At 38.5% G+C, this 14,754-nt stretch overlaps 1 protein-coding gene across 5 annotated transcripts in view; it reads right to left on the reverse strand.

The window, feature by feature from the left end:
• Positions 1 to 6,126, reverse strand: part of MTF2 (metal response element binding transcription factor 2) — a 93,956-nt gene extending 87,830 nt beyond the window's left edge. For 3 of the 5 annotated variants that reach the window (XM_036257477.1, XM_036257479.1, XM_036257484.1), the window contains exon 1: positions 5,876 to 6,090. In XM_036257477.1, coding sequence (XP_036113370.1) covers positions 5,876 to 5,880 — 5 coding nt within the window. In that variant the 5' untranslated portion in view covers positions 5,881 to 6,090. Of the gene's footprint in view, positions 1 to 5,875 lie in introns of all 5 variants that reach the window. The other 2 variants (XM_036257480.1, XM_036257483.1) reach the window with 2 other exon arrangements.
• Between the last annotated feature and the right edge of the window lie 8,628 nt (positions 6,127 to 14,754).

Below are 14,754 nucleotides of genomic sequence, written 5' to 3' on the forward strand. Positions count from 1 at the left end.
TCGTGCCACATTTGGAGGCCCCAGGGCTGGTCTCCGAGAATTTGAGATCAGTCACTGGCCAGCTTTGCTCTCTATTTGGCTTTAATTTAGCTCTGGTGGTCTCTAAGTTCTTTCGCACCACAACAGTTGATTTTAACCAGAGAGGAAGGAAGAGGGAGAGATAGAAACATCGATGAGAGAGAACATCAACTGGCCACCTCCTGCATGCCCCTCACTGAGTTTGAGCCCATAACCTGGGCATGTGCCCTGACCAGGAATTGAACCGAAATTGAACGGGTGACCTCTTGGTGCATGGGTCTATACTTAACCAGTGAGCCACACCAGCAGGGCCTTACTCAGATTTTATGCATTCAAAATATAAAAACTATCTTCACAAGCCATTAAAAAAAAAAAAAAAACCCTGTATATTACACAAAGACATGATTTAAGATTCTTAAGCAATTACTACAACAATATACTTTGCAGAATGGGATTTTCAATCTAAGACTGGTTCTGGCTTTATGAAACAAAATTTTTAAAAACTTTTAACTGATATGCATACTGTATGATTCCATTTATATAAAGTTCTGGACAAAAATAATCTCAAGTGCAAAAAATAAGAACAGTAGTTAGGGAGGAAAATGGCTGAGAAAGGTATGACTTATACAGTATATCCATTTGTCAAAACAATATTGGGATTGCCCTGGCCAATTTTGCTCAGTGGTTAGAGCACCGGCCCACAGACCAATGAGTCTTGGGTTCGATTCCAGTCAAGGGCACTTACCTCTGTTGCATCTTGTCCCCAAACCTGGTCAGGTCATGTGGGAGGCAACCAGTCAATGTGGCTCTATCACACTGATATTTCTCTCTGTCTCTCTCTCTCTCCCCCTCCCTCCCACTCTATCTGATAATAAGTAGAAAAATATCCTCGGGTGAGGAAAAAAACAAAAACAAAAAAACAATACTGGGATTATGCAATATTTTCTTAGACATGACATGTAAAGTACAAGTGCCCTGACCGGTTTGGTTCAGCAGTTGGAGCGTTAGTCCGCAGGCCAGAAAGACCCGGGTTTGGTTTCCACTAGGGCACATTTGTCCCCAGCCCCAGTTGGGGTCATGTGGGTGGCAGCCACTAGACATGTCTCTCACATCAATGTTTCTCTCTCTCTCTTCCTCTCTCTCTCCTTCCCACTCTATCTCAAGATAAATGCAAAAATGTCCTCGGGTGAGGATAAAAAAAAAAAGTACAAGCAAAAAAAAGACATAAATTGAACATCAAAATTAAAAACTTCTGTGCTTCGCCCTGGCCCATCTGACTCAGCGGTTAGAACGTCTGCCCATGGACCAGAGAGTCCCGGGTATGGTTCCCGCTGAGGGCACGTACCTTGGCTTCAGTTTGTTCCTGGCCCCAGTTGGGGTTGTGTGGATGGCAGCCAGTCAATGTATCTCTCTTATGTTGATGTTTCCCTCTCTCTTCCCCCCTCTCTCCTTCCTACTCTATCTGAAGATAAATGCAAAAATGTCCTCGGGTGAGGATAAAAATTTAATAATTTAAAAAATAAAATAAAATAAAACCTTCTGTGCTTCGAAGAACACCACCAAGTAAAAACACAACCCAAAGAACAGGAGAAAATAATTGCAAGTCATACATCTGATAAGAGACTTGTATGCAAAATATATAAAGAATGTTTATAACTCCACAAATGATAAATAATCCAATATTTTAAATGGGCAAAGGACATGAACAGGCAGTTCTCCAAAGAAGGTATACAAAGGCCAATGACTACATGGAAAAGATGCTCAACGACATCATTAGCCATCAGGATAAAGCAAATCAAAACCACAATGAGATACCACTGCACACCCACTAGCATGATTATAATAAAAAACAGACACGAGTACTAGCAAGGATGTAGAGAAACTGGAGTCTTCCATGTTGCTGGTGAGACTGTAAAAGGATACAGGCTCTTTGAAAAACTGTCAATTCCTTAAAGTGTTAAACACAAAAGTATTATCTGACCCAGCAATTCGACTTAGATATGTACCCAAGAGAAATGGAAACACGTTTACACAAACCCCGTACACGAACGTTCATAACATTATTTGTAATAGCCAAAAAACAGAAACAATCCAAATGTCGACCAACTAATGAATAAACAAAATGTAATATGAACTTTGGCCATGGAGTATAGATATATGCTACAACATGGATGTACCTTAAAAACACTATCCTAAGTGAAAACAGCCAGACACAAAGGCCAAAAATTGTATGATCCCATTTATATGAAATGTTCAGGATAGGCAAAATATAAACACAGAACACAGATCAGTGATTGCCAGAAGTAGGGGAAGGTAGGAATAAAGAGTGACTATTAGTGAATACAAATTTTCATTTTAGGGTGATGAAAATGTTCTGAAGTTAGACAATGGTGATGCTTGCACAACTCTGTGAATATACTAAACAGAAAAGAAAAGAAAACAGAAAAGAAAAAAATCAATTGTACCTTAAAAGATAACATAACATGTAAATTACATACATATAAACATGGTATGTGCATTACATCCCACTAAAGCTATTATTTTAAAAGTGTACAGTTAAAATATGTGCATTTCAATATATGTAAATTTTACCTCAAATAAAAACTTTAAAAAATAATAGAAACCATGGCGTGAATTGAGGAAGTGGGTAGAGGTATAGATGAAACAAGCATGGGTACAAAAAAAGTTCATTATACTATTTGTGTTCTCTTTGTATATGTCTGAAATTCTCCTTAATAAAAATTGTTTTTAACTAATGTGTCAAAGTAACGGTAAATTTTTAAAAAACAAACTTTCCTAACATCCATTTTTGCTGTTTTTCAACAAAAGAAACAGAATCTTTTTTTTTTTTTTTTTAAGTAATTCAGTCAGTATGTGTTGCAAGCACTTTATTTATTTATTTATTTATTTTGTGGTACATGCCCCCAGCAGGATCCGAACCCAGGTCTCTCTGGTCTGCAGGCTGATGCTCAACCACTGAGCCAAACTGGCAAGGGCAAGAAACAGAATCTTATATCTGTGAAAAATACCAGAGAAGTTGCTACCTTCATTATTCTTTTGCAATGTTATATGAAAACAGAGATACGACAGAAGACATGATGTGTGGCAAAAATGAAAAATACTTTACCTTAAAAATGTACAAAGAGAATTTCAATCTCCTTTGTTAAAAAACAGTTCCTTACCCTTGGGTTCCTGGGTTTCCATGGTTAATGGATGTGACAATTCCTAGTAAATGGATGTAATAATCATTAATATTGTCCTGTCCAATATGGCAGCAGCTACTAGCTACATATGGCCATTCAAATTTTAGTTTTAATTAAATTAAATTATAAATTCAATTCTCAGCCCTGGCCAGGTGGTTCAGTTGGTTGGAGCCTCATCCCATACACCAAAGGGTTTTGGGTTCATTTCCCAGTTGGGGCACATGTCTAGGTTGTGGGTTTGATTCCCCCATCGGGGTGTGTACAGAAGGCAACTAATAGATGTTTCTCTCACACATCAATGTTTCCCTCTCTCTTTCTCCCTTCCTCTAAATATATCCTAGGGTGACAATTAAAATTAACTAATTCAGTCCTCCGTCTCACCTAATAATTAATTACAAATCTAGTTTCTAGTGTTTAACATCCACAATCAGCTATTGGCTACCATAATGGATAGAGCAAATTAAGATCACTGCCATCAGTGCAGAAAATTCTATTGCACAGCACTACCCTAATACATAAAAACACCCTCAGGGAAACGTCCACATTCCAATTTGGGATTGTTATACTCTATCAATAAACAAATCCTAAAAAACTTGGGAAACAAAGCATGAAAATATCAACCAAGGAATATCATTTGTGGAAGTTTAAACTAAAACAGTAAATTTTACTTTCAGAATCAACAAGCTACAGATGTTGGCAATGGCAACTCCTCAGAGGCAAATTTCCTCATGTGTTAAAATAGATTATCACTATATTGCCAGTTTCCTAAAATAAGATGTAAAGATTATGATGAAATATAAATGGAACAAATTACCCTTTTAGTCAAGGATGTAATAAAAAGGTATATTTATAATCCATGACATCAAAGCACCCATAGCAAAATACACAGAATAAAATCCCTTTCCAAACCGAGCTCTGAGGTAACAAACATACTTAAAAGGATTATGAAATGTATTTTGTTTCATCGAGGAAAAGTTTAACCAGATAATTTCTATACTTCTGGTTCTAAAATAATGTGTGCGTTCACCCTAATAGGTATAGATTTCCGTTAATGCCCATTAACACAATACTCAGTATCAGGAAACAGGTGCACTCTTAATTCAAATGTTTTAGAATATTTTTAGTACCTTAAAAAATTGAAGGTGAGCGAATTAAAAATGTGAATTATACTTTTTTTACATTTATGAACCTAAAAACAAAACAAAAACAATTTCACCTTGTAGCCCCTCTCAAGCTATCACTGCAAATGACTGAATTGTGAGTAACATTCCAATTTTCAACAATACAATGCTCTATGTTAAGAAATTTAAAATTAACTCTTTCCTTGCCAAAACTACTAGGCACCTAAAACTTCAAGTCAAAATGGCTCCATATCAAGCATTTCAAACCTTTGGAAAGGTCACTTAACAATTTAAGTATTCATTTTATCAAAACCAAATACTTTGCAATCCTTTGCCAAAAAGGGAAGAGAAAATGAAAACATGGAAATTAAAACCAGCCTGTAGGCAAGGTATACTGGAGGGTTACATGGAATCAATGTGAAGGAGAAAGTTACAACTACCTGAGATCTGGAGTCAAATTAAATCAGTCTATTTACATATTTTTAGTTCTATACCCACCTCACATGCTTTGTTGTTATACACAGACCTACCTAGGTTTTTCATATTTGAATCAGTAAATGGGTTCTATCTTTAATTAAAGTTAAATGCTTTGCAGAACTGAATAACATTCCATATCCTTTTTCCCATTGTTCACGAATCCTCACTGTTCCTCCAATCACCCCTATAAATCCATCTGTTCCGTCTATTTGCTTCCAAAGAAGAATTCCGGCAACCAAGGACACCAGATTGTAAAACACACAGAGTTAAGAGTTCTGGCACTACCAAAATATGTTAAGAAATCTTGGCAAATTAGTTTAAATTCCTTAAACCCCTCAATGGTAAAATGAACACAATAATACAAATCTACCTCTTGAGCAGGGATATGAGTTAGATTTAATTAAATAGAACTGTCTTGGATTTTTGGTGTGCTCCAAATGTAAAGTACTTCTTCCCCATCTCACACTTCCACTTCTTCCCTTTAAGCTTTCAGGATTTACACCCAGGTTCCACTTAGGGTTCGCCTTATCCTCCATCCTCCCCTTCTACTATATCCCCATACTCCGATTCCATACAATTTCACCTCCCGTCCCAATCTGCTACTACTTCTTTGCGCCCCCTAAGGTCCCAAACAGCCCCTTCACTTTGCACCCCACATTTCCTAACGACTCCTCCCCTCAGTTCCCCACCCCTTCATCACCAGGTTCATCCTGCCGCTCCAACCGTCTCCCGCCCCCAGGTTCCTTCCTGCCCCTCCAAACACTGTTTCCCCGTCTCAACGTTTCATCTAGTTCCTCCAACGGACTTCCCTCATGCCCCGCTCCCTTTCTCAGTCTCTATTTTCTCCAACACCCAACTGACTACTCCTTTCCATCCATTCTTTACATCACATACATGAATGCAAAGCACCCACATACAGATACTGCAGCCGCCACCCCCACCTCCACCTCGATCCTCCATCTTTCCCTTTTATACTTGCTTCCTTTCTTCCCCCACCCCCTCCTCCGCCACCAATCTCCTCCGGAAGAGCCTGGTTCCCAGGCCAAGGTCTCTCACCTCATTCGGTCACTTCAGTGGTGCCAACCGCTTCATACAGGAAAAAAACAACCAATCACGTCCCCGTGGGCACTTCCCCGGCGAGTCCGAGCACTTACTGGGCACCTGCCCCACCGGGCACCCTGCACATACACACGCACAAACCAAGGTCCCGAGGACGAGGGATGGGGGTAAGAGTGAGCGTTCTTACACCGGCCTTAAACACAGCCCACTTCGCTACAGCCCTTCGCCATTTTGGTTTCCCGCGGACTGCCGGTGCATTCTGGGAGCGCGGAGCCACTCCGGTGCCGAATGGCAGCTCTCCAGAGCCTCCAGGGGGCGGGGACTGCGCGGCGAGCGCGGAAGAACACCGTGCCCTGCGTCTCCGACCCACGCTGAACAAAGAAGGACTCTTTAATGTTGCGGTGGGACCGAGTTCTTCCGCCGCCGGTGCTAACACAATAGTGAGCGCTGCGCTCCTGGCTGTCCGCTGGGGTTCTGCGGTTTCTCCCTTGGAGGAAAGCGTCGTGTCCAGTCTGCATATACTCCTCTCCTGAGATAAGGGACCTTGCTCGCTACGTGCCCTGCCGATTTCCTTTACGAGAAGAAAACCTCAGCTAAAGTACGATTCTTCTGTCTTCACCCTAAGGCCTGCTGTTCGAATTTCCTTCATTGAGCAGAAGACCCGGGATGTCACAATTAAATTTTGTTCGGCGGTTATTGCCAGCCCCAAATTCCTTCTAATCTGGAGCTGCTTGTATAGAAGATTTTCGGACGTTTTTCCCCCTGACGATGAAAGGTTTTTCTGTTTATCTGCTTTACAATCCTTCCTAGTTGTGATGAAATCTGAGAATAATCCCGTGCGAAGTAGTTTATTTTAGAAAACAATTTTTTTCATACTAGGTCAGACCTGCCAAATATATTGCTGCGGACACGGGTCCCAAGTGACCAATGGAGTGCAAGCGTGTCTCTCTGACTTAGATACAGCCCAGCTCCTCTTAGCAGCCACGTGTGGTACCTTTGTTTATAAATTTGTCAAAATATTTTGTAAGTTATTTTATGTTTGTGTATCGTATTACATCACAGGGATAATTAATACCATGCTTTTCCTTTCCGCAAAAATACCTCTGGTGGCCTAAACTCACTTTGCTGGTATTTCAGACGGGAGTCCCTCAGCCTCTGATCTCAGGATTTGGCAAATAAACTTTCACTTTATACACACCATTAAACATTTTAAATATTTTAGTTGTACCCTTCCACTCTTTTGCTTCTCCTGACTAATAGTCCTAATTAGATTTTAAATCTGTCTTCTTTCTACAGCCTCAACCTGTTTGCTACCTTTCAAGTTTTACTTTCTCTGAATTCTATCGTAACATAATTTTTAATAAATTCTGCTTCAATGCCCTTAATACTTTCGATTGAGGACAGTTTTGACCAAACAAACAAACAAAACAGATGCTGCCCTGGCCGGTTTGGCTGGGTGGTTAGAGCATTGACCTGCGGGAAGGGTGGAGGGTTTGCTTGTCAAAGGCACCTACCTGGGTTGCAGGTTCCACCTCCAGCCCTAGTCTGGGTCCTGTGGGAGGCAACCAGTGGTCACAGCTGTTTCTTTCTCTCTGCCTCCCTCCCTTCCAATCTCTTTAAATATCAATGGAAAAATATCCTCGGGTGAGGGTTAACATCAACAACAACAAAAGTAGGTCATAGATGTTTCTCTCTCTCTCCCTCCTTCCCTTCCACTCTCTCTAAATATACATGGAAAAATATACCTGGGTGAGGATTAACAACAACAAAAAAAGTAGATGCAGTCCAAAAATAAAGATGTTACACAAACAGGTAAATTTACTGTGCAGCTAAGCCTAATTACAGAACATCAGTTTTGGAGAACATTTGGTCTAAGTTCTTCATGTTTCCAGTAGTCATTAAGACAACTTCAGCATCTTCAGTGGTTTAGTACCACAGAGGCAGTCGTTTTAATTTCAGAAATGCTAATAGAAAATTTTCCCTTATATAGGTGTACAATCCGCCTTCCTATAATTTCCATTTACTGGTATAATTTTGACTTCGGTAGCCACACAAAAGTATTCTAATCCCTTAAACATTAGAAAAGCCAATGATGCCTATTTTTTTTTTAAATGCTTGTTTTTCTTGCAAATGTATGACTGCAAAAATGCAGTCATTTAACTTAAGGAAACCAGGTGCTCAGGCGATCAAGGGCACAACATGCAAAGGATTAGGACTTTAAGAAGGAACAAATGTCAAGTCCCTCAGAAGTGGAAAACAAAGTAACTGCAGTCAGAGTAAACTGTGCCCTTTATCATTGTTGTTATTTCTGTGAGAGTCATTAGTGGCACAAAAATTCTGCTTTTCCTTCCTTCCAGGCATGTAATAAAATTGCACTCTCTTGCACCCTTGAAGTTAGGCATGGCCATGAAACTTGCTTTTACCAATAAAATGGGAGGGGAAGTGATAGCACTTCCTAGGAAAATCTTTAAGAGGCAGAGGCACAGTCCCCTCCCTGCTGCTGTGGTGATCCTGGAGGTGCATTTGTTGATATAGAACATTTGTCACTTTGGGTCCCTCAATGACAATAAGCAGAGACTAAAATTGTGCAGCCATCACCACAATCCAATTTTAGAACACTTCTACCACCCCAAAAATAGTCGTTATGCCCACTTTTAGTAAATCCTGTTCTCACTTCCAACCCCAGGCAATCTACTGTTTCTATAGATTTGCCTTTTCTGGCCACTTCATATAAATGGACTCATACAATATACAGTCTTTTGGTCTAGCTTCTTTCACCCAACACAGTGTTTTTGAGGTTCATTCGTGTTGGACCATGAGTCAGTTCTTTCCTTTATATTGCTAAATAGTACTCCATTATATCAATGTACCATATTTTGTTTATCTGTTCACCATTTGATGCATATTTGCATTGTTTCCAATATTGAGACTATTATAAATAATGCTGCTATGAACATTTGTGTAAAAGCCTTTGTGTAGATTTTTCCCCCCTTGGGTAGATACCTAGAAGTGGAATTGCTGCATGGTAAGTTTATGATTAACTTTTTAGGATACTGCTGAACTTTTTTTCTGAAATTCGAGCAATGTGTAAGGGTTTTTATTTCTCCACATTGTCACCAATACTTGTTATTGTCTATACTTTTTATTTTATTCATTTCAATGGGAGGGAGGTGGTTTTTCATTGTGATTTCAATATATATTTTCCTACTGCTGATGATGAGCATTTTTTCATGTGCTTATTAGCTCTTTAGATCTTCTCTAGTAAAGCATATATTAAAATCTTTCACCCATTTTTTGAGTAGGCTATTGGTCATATTATCAAGTTATAGGAGATCTTTATATATCCTGTATACAAGTCCTTTATCAGATACATGATTTGCAAATATTTTTTCCCAGTCTATGGCTTATCTTTTCATTTTCTTAATGTCTTTGAAGCACAAAAGTTTTTTTAATTTTGATGAAATCCAATTTATTTTTTTATGCTATATGCTTTCAATCTTACATCTAAAAACTCTTGACTTGGCCCAGTTGGTGTGGCTCAGTGGTTGAGTGTCAACCCATGCACCAAGAGGTTGTTGGTTTGATTCTTGGTCCAGGCACATGCCCAGGTTGTAGGCCGAATCCCCAGTGTGGGGCATTCAGGAGGTGGCCAGTCAGTGTTCTCTCTCATCAATGTTTCTCTCTCTCTCTCTCCCTCTCCCTTCCTCTCTGTAAAAAAAAAAAAAAAAAATCAACAAAGTAACAATATTTTAAAACTCTTGGCTTGACTTAAGATCACAGAGATTTTTCTATTATGTTTTCTTCTAAAAGTTTTATAGGTTTAGCACTTACATTTAAGTGTATGATCCATTTTGAGTTCATTTTGAGGTACACTGTGAGGTATAGGTCTATATTCATCATTTTGCATGTGGATATTCAATTGGAGAAATAAACCTGTGTTGGGTTAAGCCACTGCAATTTGGAGTTGCCTGCCACCCAGCATATTTTAGTCTACTCTGACTGATATAATCTAGATATGTTAATATGTAACATAACTCAAAAATAGCATAGAATTCTCTACCATAATCAGAAGCAAAATGACAAATATGAAAATTTGAGCAGAACATTCAAAACATTACTTAATTTTTTCCTGGGCCTGGTGGCTCAGTTGGTTGAAGTATCATCCAGTGCACCAAAAAGGTTGCAGGTTCAATTCCTGGTCGGGACACATACCTAGGTTTCAGGTTCAATCCCCTTTAGGGGTGCATAGAGGAGGCAACTGATCAATGTTTCTCTCAAATTTATGTTTCTCTGTCTCCCTCTCCCTTCCTCTCTAAAATCAGTGAACATATCCTTGGGTGAAGATTAAAAAAAACACACACATTAGGTAATTCTCAAAATTTATCATTGAAAAGTCACAGGAAATATTACAAAATATTTAAAAACCTACAAGCTCTCAATAAGTAGCTATTAATCTCTTGTGCAAAAAAGATGACCTTTAGCGTTCAGTGGAGAGACCATGTATTACAAAGTGGTTCACCTTCTTGGTTCCAAAGTACATTCTCAGCAGCCTCCTGCAATGTGCACAGCTTCCCCAGAACTGGGATCCTGTAGCACATGCACCTTCCGCAGGCTTGTCAATTCATCTCCCTAGGGCAACCCAGAAAAATTTGCATACGCTACCATCAACTGATATTTGTGCTATCTTAGCAGTCAAAAATTTAAGGTAAGTGAATGAAAATTGTATGCTTTCAAACCTGATCATTCAAATAAAAATTACAAGAGCTAGGTTCCAATTTTTATCTCCACATACTCTGTTATGACATAAGCTTTTGAAGATTTAATCACCAAAATTCAATGGGTATAGGGAGGAGAGGGAGAGAGAGAATATGAATTATCCATTTGTAAGAAAGATAAACCTCATCTGCTTCACACAGCTAATTTGTTCACTAAGCATTCAAAGAGAGGCAGGGTAACAGAAGCAGGAACCTGGAGGACAGAGAACCTCAGTTGCTAGCGAGCTTCTGTCTCTATTAACTGAGTGATCTTGGGCAAGTTTCCTAAAATCTCTCAGCCTGAGCTTCGTGGGCTAATGGGGAGGATAAGAATATCAACATTAAAGTTTTATCATACAGACTAAATGAAATCATGTGTAAAAGTGCTTTATTTTTCTCTCACAGCAATTATTATGTCTTACTCCCTCAATTCAACTGTAAGCTCCTTGAAGACGGGAGGGCATTACCCTTCTTTATATCCCTGTTCCAGGAAACATACCTGGACCACAGAGCAGCCATAAATAAATTTTAAAATGGATATTTATTTAACAATATTAAGTATGTTATATATGTGAAGCACTGTGCTAAGCACTGTTCAGCACAGGCTACAAACATTAATAAGCCATATACATAAAGTGGGCTGGAGGTCTTAGAGTCTGCAGGCATTAACGACATTAACAAGTAACTAAGATACAATACAAATGTATAGAGGTGTGAAAGGATGTAATGTATCCTAGGAATGAGAAAGAAAATTAGTAGAACCTAGGGTGAAAGATTTAAAACAACACAGAGAAATAATTGTGTCTTACTGTGAGAGACCTCCTATGACAAGTGGTATCAGTTAAGACTTTTTTGATTACTAGAATCATGATTGCAACCTAAAGAAGTCTTGGAAGGACAGAAACCATTACCTTGGTGTTGCCTGGAAACAGGGACTAGGAAGATATCAGGATCCTTCATCCATATTTAATTCTCTCTCTCTCTCTCTCTCTCTCTCTCTCTCTCTCTCTCTCTCGTGCTCTTATTTCCTCCCTCTGAATGGTGTTTTCATTCTCTCTTTCCACATATGGACTTCTCTATTTAGTAGGAAACATGGCTTTCAGCAGTTACATTTTACTATAGGAACCAGTAGTTAAAAAAACGCAATTTTTCTCCACCTCCTTCCCTCATCCCCACTCCCCACCCTTAGAATTCTAGCCTAAATAAATAAATCCCAGGGAAATATTCTGAAAGGCCATGCTTGGGTCACATGCCCAACCTGGACCAGATGTTACAAACAAGAAGATGAGATATTATGTTCAACAAAAATTGGATCAATGCTTAACCCTATAGGTCCCAAAATGGAGTCTTTTATTATCTGTCACCACAAGAAGCATATAATCGAAGTTGGAGGGAAGGTGTTTCCACAAAGATGAGGTTGCTATTCTGGACTGTCAAAATACTTTGAATCCACTAACATGAGGTGAGGTTTGAACATCCATCAACATCATCATCATCATTATCATCATCATCACAATAATAACATTCATTGAATGTTTGCCCTCTGGCAAGTTGTGTGAAAATAAATATTTTGCATGTGTTATTTAATCTTCCCAACAACCTTATAAAGAAGAAATTATTCTTATGTTACTGAGTGACTGAGGTAAACAGAAGATAAACAAATTGTCCAGAGTCACACAGAAATAAGCACACATTTTAATTCAATTTTGTTTGACTCTGGAGACTACTCTTTAACCACGATCCTATATAGAAGTAGAAGGATCTTCAGAGACTGTAAAATAAATCCATCCTTTAGAAATATCTCTTGTAGTGGTGTGGGAATTAAATTCAAGAGGGAAAACACTGCAAATAAAGAGGCCACTGCAACTGTCCAAGTGAATAATGGGTGAAAACCTGAACAGAGAGGAGAGAGAGACTCCAGAGACAGAAGGAAATATCAACAAAACTTAGCAATCATTTGAAGAGATAGTTGAAAGAATGAATTGATTTAAGGATCAGTCTTTCAGGTTAGTGGCTTTAGTGAGATGAGAAATGATGCCTGTGTTTCTTTTTCCCTCTTTTCATTTCTTTCTTCCCTGTTTCATTTTAACAAAGATTAGAGGTGACTTGTGTTGAAATGAACCAAGATAGAAAAAAGATATGTAACAATTTGAGTGAAAAGCTAATAAAATAAGTTCTGAACAAGTTGAGTTTAAGGTGCCCATGGAATATTAAAATGAGTATGTCTAGTAGGCAGCTGGAATTACATCTGGAGCTCAAGACAGAAGAGGGCTGGTATTAAGTAGAAAACTATACACCTAACCAAGCCTTAGTACTCCAATCCAGTTTGCTTTACTAGTGCCCTCTCCTGACTCTCCCATGTCAGGTAGAAAGGCTTGTCATAAATAGTAATTATAAGAGAAGCAGAATATATTTAATTACATAATCTTAAGTATTAAAATGTAATTTCACAAAATGTGCACATTAAACTGGAGTGATTGAAGGGCTTCTGAAAAGGAATATAGGAGTACATAAATAGGGTCCATTTATGGATCTTGTTTCACCATTGTCATTAGTTAATAATGAATGTAGTTAATGATTATCTCTATGTGTTAAGATTTATTTTCTTCTTTGTGTTCCTCTCTGTTTTCTAATTTTTCTATTCTTGTAATATTTAAAAGGTTATCTAAAACTCATTCAGTGCAGTGATATAGGTGCTTGGTCCGGTGACCCATAAAAAAATTTGGATGCTGTCAAATAGGGGCATTTGAAAGCTTCCAGGCTCTCAAAACATGGGCTCTTTGGGGAGCTCTCCAGGGTACTGGACTGCCTTTTCTGAAATTCTAATCAGTGAACCAGATCCTTGTGTCTTTCTTCTGACCTATTTGCCCTTGATCTACCCTGAATCATGCCCTTTTGATCAGCTGACTGTCTCATCTAGCAATTTAATTCTTTTTTTTCTTTTCCTTTATTGATTTTAGAGAGAGGGGAAGGGAAAGGGAGAGAAAGATGGGGACATCAATGAGAGAGAACTTAATCGGCCGCCTCCTGCATACCCTCTACTGGGGATCAGGCCCACAACTAGGGCATGTGCCCCTACCAGAAATCAAACTGGCGACCTGATGCTCAATCACTGAGCCACACTGGCCAGGCTAAACCCTTAAATCTTTAGAGCTGACATGATTTGCTTCAAAATATTAGGGAAGAGCCTGGCTGGTGTGGCTCAGTGCACTGAGTACAACTTAATTCTTTGCATGAGTTCCCAACAGCCTTTAACTGTTAATCTTTATGCTGATGCTTTAAAAAATCTATAGAGCCAGTAATTCCCTCTCAAATGCATCCATTCCATTTCTATTACCATTAGCCTTAATTAACTTATTTAACAAATAATATTGAGCATAAACAAAAATGCAAAATATAAAACTTCCAGAAGATAACACAGGAGAAAATCTATATGAGTTGGGTTTGGCAATTCATTTTTTAGATGCAACACCAAAACCATGCTCTTTGACTTAAATAATAGATAAGCTGGACTTTATGAAAATTAATTTTGCTCTATGAAAGACACCATTAAGAAAATAAAAAGAAAGCCAAGGATTGGGAGGAAATATTTGCAAAACATATCCAGTAAAGGACTTACATCCAAAATACTCAAAGAAATTTTAAAACTCAACAATAAGAAAACAAATAACCTGATTAAAAATGGGCAAAACACCTGAACTAACACCTCACCAAAGAAGATATACAGATGGTAAATAAAGCATATGAAAATATGCTAGACATCCTGTCATTAGGGAATTGAAAATTAAAACAATGAGACACTACTACACACCTATTACAATGGCTAAAATAAAAAATACTGACCATACCAAATGCTGGTGAAGATGTAGCACAACAGGAACTCTCATCATTGCTAGAGAATGAGGCAGACACTTGGAAGACAATTCAGTAGTTTCTTATAAAGCTAGGTATATTCTTAACATATGATCCAGCAACCACCCTCTTCAGTATTTACCCAAATATGTCCACACAAAAACTTTCACACAAATGTTTATATATGTTTTATATGTTTGTAGCCAAACTAGAAGGAACCAACATGCCCTTCAATAGGTGAATGGACAAACTGTGGTACATCCATACAGT

This window comes from Molossus molossus, unplaced genomic scaffold, assembly GCF_014108415.1.
Source record: "Molossus molossus isolate mMolMol1 unplaced genomic scaffold, mMolMol1.p scaffold_m16_p_12, whole genome shotgun sequence".
Lineage (NCBI taxonomy): Eukaryota > Metazoa > Chordata > Mammalia > Chiroptera > Molossidae > Molossus > Molossus molossus.